The 21,885-nt window shown below is 42.9% G+C and overlaps 1 protein-coding gene across 2 annotated transcripts in view; it reads right to left on the bottom strand.

Moving 5' to 3' along the window:
• The window catches only part of NETO2 (neuropilin and tolloid like 2), a 37,149-nt gene extending 15,264 nt beyond the window's left edge, over positions 1 to 21,885 (bottom strand). The window contains exons 1-3 of one of the 2 annotated variants that reach the window (XM_081015535.1): positions 21,699 to 21,885; positions 2,940 to 2,996; positions 1,180 to 1,320 (exon numbers count right to left, since the gene is read on the bottom strand). In XM_081015535.1, coding sequence (XP_080871661.1) covers positions 1,180 to 1,320; positions 2,940 to 2,996; positions 21,699 to 21,732 — 232 coding nt within the window. In that variant the 5' untranslated portion in view covers positions 21,733 to 21,885. The remainder of the gene's footprint in view (positions 1 to 1,179; positions 1,321 to 2,939; positions 2,997 to 21,698) is intronic. The other variant, XM_081015534.1, reaches the window with a different exon arrangement.

Genomic DNA, 21,885 nt, shown 5'->3' with positions numbered 1-21,885 from the left:
TCTTTATCTGCCTCAGCTGCAATAAAACATTATTTTATTATATCTTTATCTGCCTCAGCTGCATTAAAACATCTCTCCCGTATAACCACAGCAGGCGCTGTAACCCTTCAATGGTTTGATTTTAGCCCTGAGGGTGCATTCCTCTATTGTCTCTTGAGACAGACAAATGCCAACAGCAACTGATTTAATGTGACTGGATATCCGGATATGGTTGTGTTTTCTTTATGGGATCCATTGCGGTATGGGGGCTGCATGTGAATGAAGAGTATTTTCCTGTATCAGTGTTTGAAGTCGGTAGAGAATAATGTATGTATGCGTATCTCAGACAAACATAGTAGCAATGATTAAAAAAACCACTGCCCTTGCTTAGTTTAATGCTTTGTGGTATTTTCATTTAGAGTCCAAGTGATTTATTTACTCAATAGTTGCCTAGATACCTGGACTGTTGTTTCCCTGGTTTTCTTCCCAATGATATCAATATTTGTTGAAAGATATTTGAAACCTCTAAAACTCTAATCCCCACCTCCAGAATACTCAGTATAATCTCCTTGGGGTATTAGAGAGAATAATTAACCCATCTTTCCATGAATTATTCTAGTCTTGTTTAGAAGTTTAACTCTCACCCTCCCTATCATAATCTGGCTAGAACAGGTAGTATTGATATTTCAAGGGAACCCTTCATTGGCACCAATGGAAGCTCTCCCTGAAATGCAAATGCTGCCCTCAGAGAAGCAATTTCTACAGGGAAAGAGAGAACGACAAAGTTCTGCAGTTGCTATTTATTTATTTAAACAAAATTGTATATTGCTTGTATGCAGTTAACAAAAATATAAAACAAAACATTAAAATTATTAATAAAGTGTTATTTAAAAACATCCACAAGATAATTAAAATCAACAATAGGTAAAAATAGGGCTGCCATATCTTGTAGAACAAAAAAGAGGACAGCCCGAGTCACTGCCAGCCCAAGATGGGGAAAGAGGGACATGAGGCCACGGCGGCAGCTATGTGCCTTTTTCCCAGCTTGGGCTGGCAGCGGCTGTGGTGTGTTGTCAGACTCCTGACAATGCTTTCTGGATTTTGTTTTATTTAGATGTAACTAAGTTGTGCTTAAGATGTTTTAAACACGCATACTTTCATCAGTGGAGTACACAAAGATGTAAACAACAATGTCAATACCTTCTAAAATATAGACACACTCCTGGTTGGGTGGGTAGAAATTAGGGAAGTTTGGTGAAGCGAAGTGGCCTCCGTTGCTTGTCCGTACCCAGTCGCTACACTGGGTAGTTGCTAAGCGGTTACCTCCAATATTCTGCCCACCTTTTTTGAAGAAAACACAAGAAAACAATTCATAATAATTCCAGGATACCTCCACAAACAACAATCTCCCTCAGAAAGGCAAGCTCTGGGTACTGGTACGAAGTCTGTGACATTTAGAGAAGTGTAAAATCTCGGTCGTAACCAAGTTCCAAAACCACCCATTAGCCTGAGACGTGAGGATAAGGTCAGTTTAAATTAGAATGAGCAAAGATCGAATTCCTCAAGGATCTCAAAACCACACTAAATGTGAGCATATCTCTAAAGGGAAAGTGCTTGTTTCTTAAAACTGTTTGCTCTTCAAGGCCCAGGGGTCAGCAAGCTTTTTCAGCAGTGGCCGGTCCACTGTCCCTCAAACCTTGTCGGGGGCCGGACAATATTTTTTGGGGGGAAATGATGCAAGAGCACCAAGAGCCCCAGTGGCTGCTCACCTGTGTCTTGTGAGTGGCAGGGGCTGGTGGCAGCTGCGGAAGGATGGTGAGCAGCATGCAAACGGGCTCTGGAGAGGGGCTGCTTAAAATGGCGGCTGCTCGAGCGCTGCTGCTGCTGCTGCTGCTGGCACCAACAAAGCCCAGCCCCCTTCCTCCTCTAGGCAGGGCAGGGAGAAGTCAGGAGGAGGGAGGGAGGAGGAGGTACCAGCACCGAGGGAGGGAGAGGGAAAGAATGCATGCGCTGGAGATCCACGTGGCAGTTCCCGGACCGTCTGCGGGTCAGATCCAGAAGGCAATTGGGCCTGATCCGGCCCACAGGCCTTAGTTTGCCTGCCCATGGGCTAGACCTATCCCACAGAAAGGGCTCCGAGATTGCCAGAGCAAAGACTCCGCTCCATGCTGACATGCAGAGGAAATACTGTTGCTCAGAGGTGGAAAGGCAGCATGCTGAAAAGAATGGGCAGTGTTGTAAGCAGTGTCCATAACTGAGACTTCTGTTCCCTAGACAATTCCTCAAAGATTTCTAGAATTTCAAAAAATGTATATGTTCCACGTTTGAATGCTCACACCTTTAGAAAAAAAATTAACCCCATCCAAAAATTAAGAATTCAGCTAGTTGTTTCTTTTCTCTACAGGAAGGGACTGCAATCTGCTCTTCCTCCCCAAAGACAGAAGCTTTGAAGGCAAAGGTACATATAATGCATATAAACATCATGCAAAAAGGCTTAAATGTCAACTTATTTCCAAGAAAGCAAGCCAAGTGCTAATTACTCAGCAGTGACTTTCCCCCCACGAATGCTTCTTACTCGGGGAGCAATTAACACACACAGCATTGCCTTGCGAAAAAGTTAATTAGCATAGGCCTTTAACAACAATATGCATGTGAACGTGTGTTGAATTGAGAGTTCTTGTTCTTCAATCTCTATGGTCGCGCTTGTCACAAAACCACCCCAGATATGCACTGTGGCCACGAGCTCCTCACTCTTCTCATTGTGTACCAGCTTCAGTGCAGAGATCCTGGTTCACATTAAGCCAGAGTTCCCTGTAACATCCAAATTGGGTCCCTCCAGCTTAATGTCGGTTAACTAACAAGGATAATAAGCTAGGAACAACATTTAAAATTACATTTTAAAAAATCAAACTTTTTATGTACCAACATGTAATTACAGCAAGCGTTCTCCAGAGAAGTACCTTGAGTCTTTTGGGCCACAGCAATTCCTTCCACGACAAGTATAGTTATCAAGAACACTGGTGAGAAAAACAGAACAGGAAAAAAACATAGATCTATAAATATAGCAGGAGGCGCTGTATCTTAGCTTCACACCCATCCTGTGAGGCAAGTTTGGGTATCTCAGGGTAACTGGATCAATATATTTATTTAGAAGGGAACACAAAATAAAATCCCTCAGCTACTTCATCACCGAAACAACTCTCTCCCCCCACTACAACCTTAATTTTCACTAAGTGTTGGGTTTTTCTGAACCAATAAAGGGACCAGTGCTGTAAAATTCCTCTGGCTATTATGCCAATACTTCAGTTAAGACCACTTTCTGCGATTAATTCAGTGTGTGTGTTTTAAATAGCAAATCACATTGAATAACAAATTCTGTACAGAAATGGCCCTGTATAATCAGCATTGATAATAAAAAAGGATTAAAGACATTCATTATTGATGGCTGTGCCATCCAAGAGATTATTGATGGCTGTGCCATCCAAGAGATTATTGATGGCTGTGCCATCCAATTGATGACTGTAGCATCCAAGAGAAATCTTACTGAGACAGTGGTGGCTGGTACCCATTGATTGGGACTGGTAGGGCAGAAGACAGGGAAAACCCACAATGGGCAGGGCCAGAGCCAACGACAAGCAGAGCCAACCAACTCCAGTTTTGTCCTCCTCCTCCCTGCTTCCAGAGCTCCAAAAAGATACATGTAAGGGCTGGACAGATCAATGACTGGAAAAACCCACTAATAAAATTTTGCCTTATAGCCAAATGGGCCCAACTATGTATCATTTTTTAGTCCACGGGTAATCTCTTGAGCTTCTGATCGCTCAGTATTCATATTTAGTAAATTACGAACAGCAGGCAATATTTTGGAAGAGTAAGTTTTTCATAAAGTGTGGAAAAACTCTGGTAAGAGCTCTTCTGTTATATAAGGTAAGTTGCTACTTTACAGTGCAGCCCTATGTGTGCCTACGTAGAAGGTAAGTACATATAGGCACAAGTAAACCATAGTCTCAGGTAAGTGCATATAGGACTGCAGCCTGCTTTTTATTTTAGTAATTACCTTTCCCCCACTGCCAGTTTCTATGAAAATAACTTTGTTACCCAACGATATCTGAGCAAGATTGCTTATGTTCTGCTTCCCAATTTCCTTGATAAGCGTTCCTTCTGTTATTACTCTCTCTTCATAAGGTGATATTTTCTAAGCCACTGTGTGCAGAAAGACTTTATTCAGATCCCTATGAGCCTGCAACAATATTGCCCTGGGAAAAGTTCTGGGTTAGCACCAAACCTTTGGAGGTCTTCATTTTGAAGAAGTAGTACATTGAAGCCCTATGTGTTTCTCTTACTCCACCCCAGGCATTGCCCCTGTGTCATTTCAGACATATGATCAGAAACAGAATCTCTGTTTTACTCATCAAATGATCTGCCATTTTCTGTGAGGTCAAAATATTGTAACAGTGCAAATAGTATGATATCGAACAAAATGTATATTCTTCTCTGACAGCTTGATTTCCCTCTCTCCAAATATCAATATTACTGTTCCTGAGGCTATTTTGGTAATAATCGAGGTGCTTCATCAGTGCCACACTTCACTTTCCCTAATATATGTACCAGCAGCCTTGTGGGACATCTTCGGGAGAAGAAAAGGCTAAGGAGTAAACCCTACACAAATCCAGAGTGGAGTCCCTGAGGCGTTTGGATGGTGCCTTGTACACCTCCTTCCAGCAACTCTTGCAGCCAAGCTGGTGCCAAATGTATTGCCTTGCTTTCCTTTGGACCACATCTGCAAGGGTAAGAGAGGGGTCTTGTTGTCTGGGCAACCCAGGACATCCACACACACTGCCTAGGCTTCACACTTCAGTGCTGCTAATGCAGTGGATAGATTTCACCCCCGGAGGCACACTCTCTTGTCTCTCAAGACAGATGGATGCTAACTCCATTTATATCTCTCTACAATGATTAGAAATCTTTATCTTTTGAAGGGTTGCTGAAGTGGATTTTTTTAAAAAAATCTCCACTTAGTACCCTTTTCATAAACAACTCTCAATCAAGCTGAAAAGCATTCAACTCTGAACTTGAAGCATCCTATTCAAAATTTATAATTTGGCAGAATATTTGGATTATTTGATATGTACATGTATAATTTGGAATATTTAATGTGATTTGATTGGATTGTTAAAGTGGAAAATTTAATAAAAATGAATTTAAAAAGAAGAGGAAGAAAAGCATTCATTGCCAAAGAGAAGCCCTCCACCAGTCCAGAATTACCATGCCAATCGCACCATTTTATTGACACCTTGGTTGAGATTAAATATGCACCTAACCTACCTTGTTCATTGTTAACTGGTCATTAGTTGGGGGAAGGGTGTATTTCAGTGACAGAGCACATGTTCTGCATCAAAAGGTCCTAGGTTCAATCCTTAGCATCTCTAAGTAGGACTGGGAAAGACCCATGATTTCAGTACAAAGCACCATCCTATGTTTCTCCCCAAACTTGGGAACTACAACTCTTCCAGCCTCCAACTGGGGCTAGAGATCTCCAAGGGATCTCCAAGGTGGGTTACTGTGGAGATGGCAACAGCTGATGCTACTCTAGAAAGCTTTCTCATGTACTCTCCTCAGTCTCACACTATGGGAAATTCAGTTCATACCCATCCAGTCCATGTAATCCAGGCAGAAACGAAAACAAAGCTCACATTTTGTAATGGAGGCAGATAGGCACTGGATAGGCTTAGATTTGGATGGAGGGGAGGTTGTAGCCTCCACCTGCTCCTCCACGGTAAAGGGTATCCTGTTAAAAGGATCAAACGGGCATCCCTTGGGGGGCACCCCTATGTGATGTAAGTCATAGGGCGCCCCTCCTGGTTGGGTTTACCCTCAGCCCCACTTTCAGCAAGCGGGCTGGAGTGGATTAGTGGTGGCTTCACCCAGTGCCTATTGTCAAACTTTCACATCTGTAACCAATAAAGTTGTGGCCTTAATTTATCCCATAAATCAATATACTGTGTTTTGTCTGGTTATTTCACCATGGGGACAGGGTGGTCTCTGGGCCTCGTCATGCAATGGCTTTTTGACAAGACCAGTGTTCTATCCACTATTAAGAAACATGCTGAGAGGCTGCTTGTTGTATATTTGTGTGCTTCTGCTGAAAACTGATTACTAGGATACTCTCAAGTAACCAGCAGCTCTTGGGTTAAGGACTCCTGAAAATGGCAGCAGCATTTGCACTGAACCATCACTATCCAGAAGGCAGATCTGGAGAAGTGATCCATCACAGATTTAGTACATGCATTAAAGTAGTATTAACTAGCATTATTCAATTAAGCCAATTTTTATATATATTTAAATGGATGTGGATTTGCATAATTATTATTCTTCAGGGGCAGAATTCCTCTTCCTCAGCATAAGTTTTTTCACTGGCTTGTCTCAATGTTCCTGCAACCATTCTGTGTTGGGACTGTGCCTCTTCAGTTTTAAGATTCAGCACACGGCTTGCACCAGATAGATGTAAAGTAGCAGTAAAACATTAGGCATCCCACCCCAGAGCACTTGAATAAGGCATCTTCAATGTTTGTTTTCGGAGATTCGGGAGAGCCTTGGACTGTTTCATGATTGCATGATTATAATCTTCCTTGAGAGTGAAATGGAAATGCATGTGAACATTGTATCACTTCTCAGCAAGAAACCCCACATAGACCTGGGGACTGAGGATAAGGCTTATCACATTGCCTGCAAAGCAGCAGGTATCCTGGCATTGCTGCAGGTCTAACCCAGGACTGCAGTGGTGCAGAGTGAATCTCAGCCAGCGCAGTTTCCTTAGGGAACTAGCAACAGTTCTTCAGCACTGCATGTAAATCTTAATCCCACCCCCACAACATTTTTTTGAGAACAATAAATAAAACTTTTGTACAGTAGAATTACTGTATAAACAGTTGTCTGCTGTGATTTGCATTATGCTTAGACTTGGGCTTCCTTCTACCTGGGTAGTAACTACTGAGCAAGGGATTTTATAGGACCCATGACTGAGAACACCAGGTGCAGTGTCATTGCTGAAATTAAGCAGGTGCTGCCTTTATTATTTTACTGGAAGTGAAACCTCTGGGAACCCAATGTCAGAAGACATATATATATATATATATATATATATATATATATATTTAAAACACAGTTTATTGCAGTAAGAAACAGAGACTGTCATGTGAATCTGAGTTTTTCCTTTTCCTTTTTAAAAAGTATATTGGATATGTGTAATGCATATATGCAAGATACACGTGTTTCTTAAAAATTAAAACACTGAGCAATTGATACTACCAGCACATGACTTCCTTGCAGCAGATATCTCACTGTGTTATGAATTTGTTTCCCAGGTTATCATCAGTCTTGCTTTTCTTACAGCTTTTCGATGACCCACATTTTCTTTTTCTGAGCTTCCCCTCGCACTCATGACTCCAAAGCTAAAATGGTTTGTGATCCTCTAGCCCTAAACAGTAGACATCAGGTAAGCCTGTTGTAACACATTAATTCTCAAGGCCTCTAATATATGTACAATGTAGTCCAATACGTTCAATTTGAATGACAGGATTATTTTGGTGTAATGCTTTCTTTTCTTTCTCCTAGCACAGCAATTCTCAACTGGGAAATCATCAAAGACTTGCAGGTAAAGTGTCAGGCTCAGCAAGAAGTGTTGTCTCTACCATGTACATTGGCAATTCTTTGTCCATGTTAGAGGAATGGTGCAAGTTTTGGCTGTCCGACATGGGTGCATGTCATGGGCAGGTGCTCACAGAAACTTCCTTGATGCAGGATTTTTTGAGGTGCACCTCTAATTTGTACAGGGATTCTTTAAAACCACTGATACAGCCAGCAAGGACTACTATAGTCCAGATCTTGTTGAACTACAACTCCCATTATCCCATGCCATTGGCCATGGTGGCTGGGGCTGACGGGAGTTGAGTCTGACAGCATTTGGAGAGCCACAGGTTCCTCATTCCTGTACTACAGCAACACCTTTATTCTGACAAATGCTAGAAGACTGCAATGTATGTGGAAGACAGCACACTCTGCAGATCACTTTCCTGCTATGAACTGAAGTACAAATTGCATGTCTTTTATGGCCATGTTATACAATGGTCCCGGTGTACTTAGCTCCAGAAAGTATGCTCTGCAATCCTACACTCCCATAAAAACCAACACTTTGCATTTTGTACTCTGTGACACCAAGAACACGTGCTTTTGGAACTTTTCCTACAATATTTCCAAACCCTGGTCTTCACATGCACATGGGAGAGATCACATTTTTGAATACTGACCAGCAATTTATTTATTTTTTCAAAACAACCACCACCACCATGTAAGTTGAAACCTGGTACAGTAGGAAACAGGCTGGGCTTGAACCTTTCTGCCTGGTGCAGTAGTTTTTGTGTTTAAAACTGATAGTTTTGTACACAAGAACACAACTGCAGTTTGAAGTGGCACAGTCCACTCTACCACCTCCATTTTGCTACCTGTATAAACCAGGCTTGAGTTTCAATTACAAAGTGAACATATAAGCATATCTGGGCCAGATTAGGAGCTGGGGAAATACAATCAGTCTCCTTAACAAAAAGTCTTGGGGCTGAGGCGTATGTTTTGGACTGCTATGATAGATACAGATCCATACTTCAGAATAATTCTTCCATCTTCAACCCCTTCCCCAATGAACTTGTACTGCCTCTTTGTACAGACAACCATTTCCTGACTGCAGCCAATGCACGTAGAAGCTCACAAAGTCTGTCAAACAATGCTAATGTTTCTTAAAAGACATTGCTCCCTCCCTCTGGTTTAAGCATCAGACAATGTTCGGTTCTGCTCTAGCCCTTCAAATTCCCATATGTGCCGGAAGTTCCATTAGTATTAATCTATAGCAAAGTATGACTTCCCAACAGATGGTCTCCCATCTGCAACAGATGGTTAACTGCTTTCCTTCACTACTGACCTACTCTGGACATTGAACAAGCTCCATAAAGGAGAAAGTCGTATTTTCCATTATGGGTTTCCAGGGCATTGCTGAACAGCCAACTACTTACCACCAAGAAAAGAAAGGGCCGAATTTCAACCAGTCTCTTGGTTTCTAGATGTTGCTGTTAATGGGTTCAGCTGTTTACTGAAGAACTCTGATAAGGCCAAGTGGGGCAACCCTTCAATGAAGTGGTTAGAAGGTTGGCTACTGCCCTCTCAGTGTGTCTTACCACTCCCAACTTGTGATACTGGGCTATGGAGACCTAGTAGAACATAGATTGTTCTGATGTAAGTGTGGGTGACATAATTTATGTATGGTGGCTTGTATTCAATATCAGACATCCTCAGAGAAGACTCATTGTAATTAGTCAACCTAAGTTACAGTAATCATGCTAACTAACTTCAATAGGTCTACTCTGAGTAGGACTAACATTGAACGCAACCCAGTGCTTATAAGAGAGCCAGAGTGGGATAGTAGCAGCTAGAGTGTTGGACTAGGACTAGGAAGACCAGGAAGACAGCTGGTCATGAAACTCACAGGGTAACCTTGGGACAGAATGTCTGTCTGTCTCTCTAACTAACCTACCTCACAAGGTTGTTGTGAGGATAAAATAGGGTGGGAGGATGAACTGCACTTGAGCTCCTTGGATGAAAGGTTTGATATAAGTGCAATGAAGCTAATACCGATTATAATAATGAGAACCCGCCCTTCACACAAGGGTGGGCTACATAAAAGTATTACAGAAAACAAATGAACAGCACAACACCAAAACAGTAGAGGGTTCACTAAAACTTCATCTTGCCTTACCCATCTCCAAATACCTGTAGGGGGAGGCGCATCTTCATCTGCCAACAAAAGCTGTACAACATCAGTGTAGGCCACACCTCACAAGAGAGAGCATTCCAAATAGTGATGGCATTGCCTGAATTGTCCCACAGAGCTTTGCCAATGGCTCCAGTTTCTCTTGATAGCATGCTACTACCAAGGATAAACACACATCTGAATCTCTTTTACCCCAGCCTGGAGGGACAGAAGCCTACAGGGGTGGACCTTTCTACCCATCTGGCAATGAAACAATGCAGAGAGTTTCTGGGAGGCTTTATGTAGTGCTGTGGGCATCGAGGAAAAATACGGTGCTTAGTTATCTGTGACTGAAGATGGAATAGTACTGAGAAGTCTGTTTGATACAGGGTGTGTGTGTGTGTGTGTGTGTTAATGCTAGGTTCTGTATTTTCTACAAAGCTCTGAGAATAAGGATCCATGTGAAGGAGAGAGTATTCTGTTCCATTATGCTCTAACAACTGCACAGGAGGCCTCTTCAATTAAGCTGGTAGGTCAGTGTGTTCTTCAGGGTTCTGAATTACTGCTAACAGACATATGCATCGGATTCTGTAAAACTGCACTTTTGGTTTCAAACCATACCCTATGAATTCAGATGCTCTCTGCCTCTCTGCCTTGTGAAACTGTATCCTTCAAAGCTGCATTGCACACACAAAGAGTGGGTGGTGTACATGTGTCAGTTCCATGGATACTGCAAACAGATCTGGGACTGTTTAAATACCATTCTGTGTTTGGCTTGCACACTCAAAGAACTGGAGCTTTATTATGTGCAGCTGAATAAAGAGAACTAGATTCTGATGCAAGGAAAAGGAGATCTTTCTGACTGGGATGGCAAGTAGAGAAAGAATGGGCAATAGGCTCCCCTGACACAGCACACTGCTACTTCGCAGAAGAAGGATGGGATGGTCCAGCTAATCAGGACAAAATTATGCCCTTGTTCACACACATAATGCTAAGCCAAACCAAGGTATAGTGTGCATTTGCAAACATGTAGGCTTCTGGAGAGGAGACTGCGGCTGCTTTGCTCCCCACCCCACCCCCATCATTTTGCTGCTATGTTGGCTTACCATGCCATCTGAACCTAGGCTCATGGTTGAGCTCTCTCCAGACAAACCACAAGCTGCAAACCATAGCACAAACTCGGGTTTCTGTTCATGGTCTGTCTGTGAGAGCTGAACCATGAGCTCAGGTTTAGACAACATGCTAAACCAAACCATGGTTTAGCTCAGCACAGCACAGTGGCAAAACAACTAGAGACAGGGGTGCCAACTTGAATAAAATATTTTTTGGGGTGGGTAAGCCCCGCCCCACTTCACTGATCACATGACGCGGTGCACACACACCATGGCTAGAGAGGAGCAAAGTGGCCACAATCTCCTCTCCAGGAGCTTGCATGTTTGTTCATTCACACTATGCCATGGTTTGGCTTCATGTTACATGTGAATTGGGCCACTGTATTGGTGGTATAGCTCTTCAGCTACAACATACACTGCTTTTACATCTAGCATATGTAGGTGAGTTGATAGGACTGATACACAGCTGTCATTTTACACAATGGGGGGGGGGTAATAAAACCCTGGAAGACAAGGCAATACCCACAGAATCCCATACAAGAAATATGCAGGCTTCTTAACAATAATGCACATTTAACATTCCAGACATCCGATCACTTTCAATTGACAGTGATAAGTCTATTTACTACTGCTGCCCCTTTATTGCACACTTATTTTAAGAGAAGGAAAAAGAAAATCAATGAACATCAATGCTTGTTTCTGTGGTACGAGCCTTTTTGGCATTCTGAATTAAGAGGGAAAACAAAGGACACCACAGGCTACATTTTTCAGTGCCACTATCCAGCAATTTCACTTCTTTCACTGCTGCAGCTACAGAAACAAACCTCCTGGAGGATTTATAAAATCTGATTGGTTTTCACTAAAGCTCATGTTGATTCTATAAATAGTTGGTGCGCTGTGTGTGTGTGTGTGTGTGTGTAGAAGAGAAGCCTACCGCTACAGCATGGCTAAGTAGCAGATAAGCAGCCAATTACAGCAGATAAAGAGGCAAGACATTTGTGTTTTTTTCCAGACCAGACCCCATCCCATTCGCTTTTGTTCACACACCCTTTATATTTCCCTCTGCATCTCCCTTTTTGCACCCTTTCACTACTGGAAGCCCCTTTTCTTTTATTCTCTCTCTCTCTCTCTCTCTCTCTGCCATGCTTCTGGAGATTGTGAAAACATCCCCGCTCAGTCCCTCCGACTTTGGGCAATAATATAACAAAAAGAAGGCAGTGCTGCAGACACAAACTTCAAGGAAATAATTTTCTATTATGGTTCCTCTCTGCAGTGCTAGAGAAACAAAAAAATGATGACCTAGCAGCCAGGTCCTAACAGAATGGTTAGTGCAGGCACTGTGGTCTAAACCACTGAGCCTCTTGGGCTTGCCAATCAGAAGGTCAGCGATTCAAATGCCCATGACAGGGTGAACTCCCGTTCCTCTGTCCCAGCTCCTGCCAATCTAGCAGTTCAAAAGTACGCCTGTGCAAGTAGATAAATAGTACCACTGTGGCGGGAAGGTAAACGGCGTTTCCGTGCACTCTGGTTTCTGTCACGGTGTTCTGTTGTGCCAGAAGCGGTTAAGTCATGCTGGCCACATGACCTGGAAAGCTGCCACATGGACAAATGCCGGCTCCCTCGGCCTGAAGGCGAGATGAGCACCACAACCCCAAAGTCGCCTTTGACTGGATTTAACCGTCCAGGGGTCCTTTACCTTTTACCTTTTTTACAGTGCATCAGATCAAATGTCATGTTTGCCAACCCCAAAATTAAGGCCAGGGGAGGGTCTGGTATCATAAAATGTGACACAAAGCAAAGATAAGCAGGCTTTGGGGGTGGGGTGGTGCAATCCTATTCTTCAGTTTTGTCTGTTACACTAAATAAGTGCAGGGGGTACGGGCAAAGAAAGTGGACCATAGGGAGGACTTTTGCCAGTTTTTCAATAGTCACAAGATGCAGACTCCCCCCCCCCCCTTGCTTGTTTAGAACAAAACTGCTGTGAAAAGTCACAGGGTTTAGCTTAAAAGTTTTTTAGGTGAAACTGAACTTGGCTGCAATATTATGTTTCTCTCTCTCTCTCACACACACACACACACACACTATGCTTCATTTGGACATCAGGGTTCCCTACAAACCATAAAACAGAAGCTAAACGATGAAAATTCACTACAGTATACATGATGCAATTATCACTTGCTTTATAACTCACATTAACCTTTCTTTTTTGGGGGGGCTGCAGACACAAGGACTGTAAAGTGGAACTGATAGCAATCTATTAAGTGGTTATTGCCCCTGCCTCGATGGTATCATATCAGTGCTCATGATCACCCTCGCAAGGTTCAGGTTGGGAGTAGTGAAATTAGGACAGCTGTAAGCACCCCTGACATACTCCCTTCCTTTGCAGGTCCCATTCCTTGGTGCAGTAAACATATAGGTTTTTCATATATCTATAACATGGTTCGGCAAACTAAGGCCTGGGGGCTGGATCCGGCCCAATTGCCTTCTAAATCTGGCCCACGGACGGTCCGGGATTCAGCGTGTTTTTACATGAGTAGAATGTGTCCTTTTATTTAAAATGCATCTCTGGGTTATTTGTGGGGCATAGAAATTCATCCCCCCCCCCAAAAAAGTACAGTCCGGCTCCCCACAAGGTCTGAGGGACAGTGGACTGGCCCCCTGCTGAAAAAGTTTGCTGACCCCTGATAATGGGGACTATAACTATCCATGAATACACACAATTTCACAGCAACATAGAATTGTAGAGTTTGAAGGGACACTTCTCCGCACTTCCATTTAATCCTCACAACAACTGTGTGAGGCAAGTTAGGCTGAAAGGCAGTCATTGGCCCAAAGATACCCAGTAAGTAGGCTTCATGGCTGCATGGAGATTTGAACCCTGGTCTCCCAGGTCCTAGTTTGACGCTCTAACCACTACACCACACTGGCTGTCATATCGGTTATGCTAGGCTTCCCCAATCTGGTGCCCTTCAGCTCTTCTGGGATGCAACTCCCATCAGCCCCAGAATCATAGGGCCATGCTGCCTGCAGTGGAAGGATATCCAGTGTTCTTAAAGCAACCTCTACCAACCTAGTGCCCTCAGTTTGTTTTGAACTTGCAGTCAGCCCCAGCCAGCAGTTGTGCTTCGGGGCACCAGTTTAGGGAAGAATGAGCTATGCAGTTACAGTTGCTACAGTAGTGAGCATCTATTGCCAGTACAAACTTCTGCCTGAGAGAGAAAGGAAGAGAAGCAAGTGTTTTGCAATAACACAAGGAGGATTCATTGGGGATAGCAATTCAACAGTGGTAGCAATCAGTCCTTGAACAATGTGTTTCTCCTCTCTGTCAAATCCAATGCAAAGCCTGTTTAATCTCAAACAGTTATAAGGCATCACTCTTTAAAACTTGGCATTGTAGCCACAGGGGCTAAGAATTTAGCTTTAACATTCCGAATTTTATTCTTATTATTTAAAAGTGATGGCAGTAGTAGATTCGTAATTGGCATCAAACTAGCATTTCTGGCCAATGATCTTGAGTCATTCTTCCTTACATTTTAGAGAATTCTGATAATACCATCACTAGACTTTCACAACCATACCTAACGCTATATACCACCCCTCTTCCCAGTTACTAGGAAGAGATCACAGGTTTACAAGCCATCTAGCAGAAAAGGGAAGGGAAATCTCCAGCAGAAAACCTCAGTTGCAGTCAGGCAAGTAAAAGATACACAAATAGCATCCTATTACAGTGATGAGGTGTGCTAAGACTATTTTAAAAGGGGTGCAGTATGGACAACAATATATCGCCATGTTATCCCGAAAGTACTGATGCCTCAATTTCACCAACCCTATACACAACTGGGGAAAAGGCACAGCACATCTGCTGTACAACTCTATATTCCCTTTCCCCAACAGAACAGTTGTTTGTGTGTGACTAGAGTGCAATCTCTTTGTGCGAGAAACTGGAAAGGTAGACAAAAAATTATACTGATGGGTTGTAGTCAACTAAGTTTTACTTAGAGTAGATCCAACAAAATTAATAAATGAAAGTTAGTCATGTTCATTCATTTCAACAAGTCTACTCCAAGTAAAACTTAGTTGAATGCCACCCAATATTAATTAAGATGGATGTGTGTGTGTGTGTGTGTGTGTGTGTAGAAAAATAGCACAGATCTTAATTGGCTACCTCCTATCCCATCATCTACTTCCCATACACTTGATGAACTCTTGTGAACACTATCCCTGATCATTTTCCTATTCTCTCAACTGATTTTAAAGTTTTTATCTTAGAGAGTTAAAACCCCATCCTATCACAAAGGCCAGTTCTGCTCCTAAAACTATATATAAAATTGGTTCTGCATAAACTGAAGTCTTGGATAGAACTTACTCATTCTCACAACCAGAGTTTATAGGTTTTATAGTAGGGATTGTATGAAAAAGTTTAACAGCATCTGGCAAAGCTTCCTAGTTTTCCCACTTCTCTTCCCCTTCCCAATATCTTTTCCTTCTTTTTTTCCTTCAAGTTGTACATTCCATAGGAATTGGTGACTGAGACTGAGTGGGGAGAGGAAATGAGGTTCCTCTTGTAGGGTTTTGGGTTGGGTTGGCGGTGCGTGGGGCTGTATTGTGAAGAGAATGAGGTTCATTAGATGACTGCTTTAGTAAACTGTTTCTATATAAATAAATGGAAATAAGAACCACTGTTCTTTCTTTTAAGCTGCCAGCACATTATCTTAGCTAACAGTGGAATCACTGCCATATCAATCTCACCTTTATATACAATGGGGCTTTGCAATGGTTACTAGAGACCTATTATAGTTTGTTTCAGCACCGAGGCAGATGCTCTCTGCTTGCATGCTCTCCTCAGAACCCAGCAGGCCTTTAGTGAGTGGAAAATCTGGGATATTAATTCCACTTGAAGCAGCATTAGCTTCCATTCCATGATCTCTCTGTGTGTGTCTCAAAGGAAGCTGTACAGGGAACCAAAAGCAGCTCACTTCCCAGAAATTCAGGCATTCCCGTTCTGTTTGTGCACACAATATTTAGATCATAAGCTGGAGACATGTTCAGGAGCCTTCAGATCAATGTCTATTCTATACTGATGTTTTGCCTCTCTAGCTGAAACAATTCAATATGCTTTCTCTTCAGTAAAGGGCAATGGGTTATTTGCTCCTATCATACAAGACATTTCAGAAGGTAATTTAAAATATACATAAAAAACGAGTATTGGGTATGAAGCCACAACAAGTGATATCCAGCTAAGTCTTAGTAGGCCCAAGTTATTTATGTTCATTGATTTCAATGGGTCTACTCTCAAGTATGAGGAACATTGGCTAACACCCTATAACTCTGTACAAATGACTGCTGTTTCTGGGTTTTCATAAAATGAGAAAATGAAACACACACACAACTCAAAACAATAACAAGTGGTAGGATTCAGCTAAGATCTACTAAAAGAAGACCCACTGAAATTAATGGACTTCAGTTTGTTACATCTAATGGTTTTAATTGGTCTGCTCTGAGTAGAATTACTGCTGGGTATGTCTGAGTTTCTTACATGTTTAATTCAACATTTTGCTCATAGTCATTCTTTTTTCAATGCTACCCCAGGGTGATGTTAATCAAGTTCACAAAGAGGTTCTGAAGTTGGGCCTGCCTTCCTCATTCCTAGAAACAAGAAGCTTAACACCTGGACAACATTACTCTCCAGAACTCCTGGACAAGGATGGGTAGGATAAAGTACAATTACAAAAACCCAAAACGAGAAGTTTAATATCGTTGCAGAAGAACAATATGGAAAGCACCCTCAAGAAGCAAATTGCAGTGAAGGCTTCGCTCTTCTCCCAAACCAAAGGTTTCGTTTTGAAAATGAACAAGGAGCTTTCTTTAGCAAATGGAATGCAGCAGTTAACAAACCCTGAAGTGACTCAGAAATGTAGGCTTCTACTGAATGCAGATTGAACTCTACTTATAATCATAAAGGGACTGGAATGTTAAATCTTCAGAAAGAAATGTCATTAAGTGGCAGTTCTCCCTATCGTTGGAAAACATCCATTAGATTCACAGGAGAGTAGTTTTTACACACTGCTTGAAGTTTCATTGTTACAGGACCAAATAGGAGTACCCGAATTTACAGAGGCTTTAGTTCATTCCAGAATTTGATACATTTCAAAGGAATGCTATTACACAGCCAGAGAAGAGCAACAATGTGTTCCTATATAGCTGGTTTTGCAATCGGCAAGTTAGGTTTTATGTCTTAATATTGGGAGGTTTTATGCCTTAATACTGCGTGACAGTTAGAATCAAGGCATTTACATTGCTAACGTTCGGTTTTGGAGGAAGGAGGACGGTGGAAACGCCACTGAGAAATGTTTCCTCACAGTCTTAACGCACTTAATTGAACAGTGGTGGCTGGCATCCAGTAAGACTGGTGGGAGGCCAAGAGCTGGAGGAGTCGGAGCCAACAAATTCTTAGTTTTGTCCTCACCCTCCTCCCTTCTACAACAGCAATACTGAGAGCAGATCCACACTATGCATTGAAAGCATATTCAACACACCTTTAAAAGCACATGACTTTCCCCAAAGAATACTGGGAACTGTAGTTTTCTCTTCACATAGCTCTTGTTTCCAGTAGCCTCAAGAAACTACAGTTTCTAGTTCTTTTGAGGAAGTCATGTGCTTCAAATGCATCATGTAGATCTGCCCACACCAGACTAAGGAGGAGGAAGCAAACAAGCATTGCCACACCCTGGGCAGGTTATAAATAAGACGGGAGGCTGGCTGAGGGCAGACTGAGATTGCTGGGGCAATGCCCCACATGCCCTAACAGACCAGCATCCCCTCTGTAGTGGAAAGTTAGGTTAACACTGGTCAGGCAGGACTTGCTCAGCAAATTCTGTCAGATACCACAACCTCAGGATTGTCCTTTCTCCAAAACTTGTTGAAATTGTCTACTGTAACTTCTTTGCCACATAAGAATTTTAAGGAACTTACTTTTATACCAAGTAAAGTAGATATAATTAATCCAAGTATACAACTCACTTCAAAGCCTAACTTTGGGGTCAGCAAAATGGCGAAAGAAGCTACATTTATCATGTTGGATCCAATTATGTTTTCAGCTGTGAAACAGCTAAACCACCCAGAGCAATCCTCCAAAAATGTAACTGCGTTACACAAGTTATGTAATATACAGAACTGCTATCATAGTGAGTTCAGCACCAAGTTAAAAACTAATGGGATGACATACTCTTGATTCTCTGTTAAGTGTCTAAAAATGGAATTTCAGAGGGATTACAATCTTCAGAAAGACTGAGAACTATTCATAGCAGTTTCTTTTTAGATCCTCAGATGGAGACACCTTCTGGATTACGGCTAAGAAATTATCTTATAGAAATCTCCTTTTAAATTCATGCAATAACCTGGTTATACAGGAATACAGGAACCTAGCAGACAGGATAAAGTAATCATAGGTTATTTGCAAAGTCAGTGTCAAGTTATTTGAAGTATGCTATGCAACACAAACTCAAGTGTCACAAACGAACAGCGAGATGAATTGCAGGCGCTTTGATTTGTAACCACAATATCCTATTACTGTTGGTGCTGCTACCAGCATGCATCCTACCCCAAATATGCTACCCCAAAGCGTTGGGCTTCTCATCCAAGGATCAGGAGGGATGACCTAAGCTTCAAAACCTCACTGCGCTGCGGATGGCCCTTGGTAACTTCTCATTCCTATTTAAATGCTAAATCTTGCTTGTCACCTATAACAAAGTATCAGAATTAGGTAGCATACAAACTTATTTTAAATATTAGCAGCATCAATGAAACAAGCTGGATAAAGGCGTGGGAGCACTAAAAGACGTAGACGAACTGATGCCTGCTTATAGCTCACTTACACTTTGCATGTGCAATTAACCTTCCAATGATGAGCTCATGATACACAGGCTTTATACTATGGATCTTACTACACCATTGTTAATGGAATGTTTCAATATCTATATAGATGTGCTGTTAATAGCTCTCTGTTTTCCTAGCCAAAACTGAAAAATCACTGAAGCACAGCAATTAACTCACGTACAAGGTATTCATAGAGGCAAACATCGTGTTACAGAGTAATATTCCTGGACCTAAAATGTCAGTATTTCTTTTCGTCATTATCTGTCCAAACTATTCTGTGTCACACAAAATGTATGAATACATGACAGGATGAAGATAAACTTTGCCACCTCAACACCATAAGAGGTCAGCCTAGCACAGGAGGCAAACATCATTCTATTTGCAGTATTTATCAGCTTGCTCCTTAAATTAGGAAAGCAAACATTCCATACAACTCTATTTCCTGATAGAATATTTTAGCAGAATGTCCTGATTGCTATGCCATGTCCAAAGTAATTAAAATATATGAAAGCTGCAAAACATCTGGTGCATCTCGTTTCCATATAAATGGTTCTCTTTCTACACTTTTGCTGCAGAAATATGGAAGACAAATACTATATTGTATAAACCAAGGAAGTTTCAGGTAAGAAGGATTTTTAAAAACCAAACAACAACATCAACAACAAATAACCAACACACTGTTTGAACCTTGCTCAGTGAAATCAAAAATTAAAGATTCAGGAGTTGGAACCTATGATGCAGCTTCCTCTTGTTTCAAAAAAAGTATTTTAAACATGCTTCCACTTATGATTGGTAATAAAGCTGCACACTTTGGAAGGTTCAATTCTCAATACCATCACCTGTGCTACCATTTCCAAAGACAAACTGGGAGCCTTGGATTTCCTCCAGGTTTCTTTGGCTTTCAATACACTCGCTATTCCTGGCTAGAAACCTGGCTGGGAATCTGTTATTTCTCTCCTTATGCAGCTCAACAGTTCTAAAATAAGGGCTGTCTCCTGCTACCTGCAACAAGACACAACAAAACGAACACCTGGCAGTCCTTAAAGCTGTAGGTACTCATAGGGACACTCCACAATCACCTGGACTACCTTTGTCAGCAGCAGAACCAGAATTCCACCCACCCACTGAAAACCTAGTGGGTGGGATTTTCCTTGGGATTTCCTAACTCTCAGTTGCTACTCAGTCATCCCCACCCACCCGAGAGAAATAAACTTCCCCAGCTTTGTAGTTGGACGGAAGCATACTCAGATAAGCCCAAGGAATCAACTATGGATGTTCTCAGGTGGCCTGTCTCCACGCGCTATGGAAAACAAACCAGTGCGTGTATATAAAACCCAGGAATTTCGGGGGTGGGTGGAAGGGAACTGGAAAGTGCCAACTATAACTAGCTACAGCGCTGCAGTTGTTTCCAGAGAGCCTATAGCTGCAGATCATCCTATTGGAACAAAGGAACACCTGGGCAGTTTCTTCCACCCTTTATGGGATTTGTTACCACTGAATGCAACACATACTTCTAATAAAAGTTTAATGGTACGTTGTAAATATGCTACGGATTAGTTGGTGGGACCCCAGGCAGACAGGCACCGTGCCAGCCACAGCCATGCTGAGCACTGCTGACATTTCCTTTGACAGGTAAAGGGCACCTTGCCAGAAGTGTCTTGACCCAGACTCTGATTAGTAGATCTAGGCCATTAAACTTTCACAAAGAGCAAGTGATACAAATCTGGGCCAAACCTTAATCTTAGGAAGGATGGGGAGGAGAGAGAGGAAGAGAGCTGCTTGCCTATTGCCAGCAACCCTGGGCTTGGAAGATATTGGTGTGGGCCACAGCTTTTCCAAGAAAAATTCACAGCACCCCTACCACACTGAGGTGGAGAACACTGGGCTCTGTTTCCTGGGCGTGCAGGTGGGGTGGGGATAGAAAGAGGAAGGGGGGAAAGTCGTGTGCCAGTCAGTAAATGCCAGGTCTTCATGTAGAGGGCAGAGGGTGTCTCAATGCCTTTGGGGTATACTTGGATGCTACCCAATGTGTTGGCAGCATCATGTACCTACAGAGATGCCAAATCGCAGGACATATGGGTGGGGGTGATAGGTTGGTTAAAAATGGGTCCAGCTCTTCACTCTCTACCTCCCAAGAAGCTTAAAAACTGTGAGGCCGGAGCAGTATTTACCAAACAGGGTTACGACCTGAATGGAGGCAGACCCCACCCCACCCCACCTCTCCCATAACATTGCAGCATTCTCAGATCACGGAAATTTGGGGGTGGCAGTGGGGCAGGGGAATGAAGAGCTGAATGCTCCACACATCTTTGAAAAGTCAAAACATGGCTGAAACTGGAGCAGAAGAACAGCGGAATCACACACACACTGAGCAGAAAACCTCAACACACCCACATCCCTGTCAAATAGAAAAAAAAGGCAGCCCTGGAGATGTCCTGGGGCACACCTCCACCTGCCCACTCCCCCTACCCCGTTCGTGGCTGGAAGATTGCAGCAACCCTTATCTGTGCTCCAGCATCTGGCTGTTCTCCTAGATGTCAGGGATTAACCCCACTTAACCCCCTAGGGTGGATGTGAAGGGGGGGGGAGAGAGAGAGAAGCAGCTGGCTGGCCACTTTGGGGAGCTGAGGGAGGGAGAGATGGTCCCCGTTGAGCTGATCAGGGGGAAGAAAGGGAATAATTCTCCCCCCCCCCCCAGGTCCTTAAAGAGACTTTCTTCTCCATGCTTCCTGCCATGCTCAAGTCTTGGGCATCCAGATTTTTCAGGGAGATGAGCAGCAAAGGAGGCTCCCCTGTTAAGGAGAATAATGGCAATAACGGCAGTGGTGACTAGGAAAATAAACGATGGCAACAACAAAAAACGATGATCGAGATGAATGGTGATGATGTCTGAAATCCTGGGCGCTCTCCAACCCCTTCTCCAGTTTTCCTCCTACCTTCCAGCACCGAGTAGACCTTGACCAGAGCCATCTTCCCTCCTCCTCCGCGGTCTCTCCGCGCACCTGTGGCCGGGGAGGGGCGAAGGGGGTCGGGGGCGAGAGAGGTGAGAAGCGCCGCGCTCCCTCCCTCTCTCTCAGCGTGAGGGGCTCCTCGTCTCCTCACCCGCCGCCGCCGCCGCCGCCG

The sequence above is a fragment of the Podarcis pityusensis genome (genome assembly GCF_964106645.2).
Source record: "Podarcis pityusensis genome assembly, chromosome: 8".
In the NCBI taxonomy this organism is placed as follows: Eukaryota; Metazoa; Chordata; class Lepidosauria; order Squamata; family Lacertidae; genus Podarcis; species Podarcis pityusensis.
Note: the sequence above shows the minus strand (reverse complement) of the source record. Positions and strands in the feature narration are given on the sequence as shown.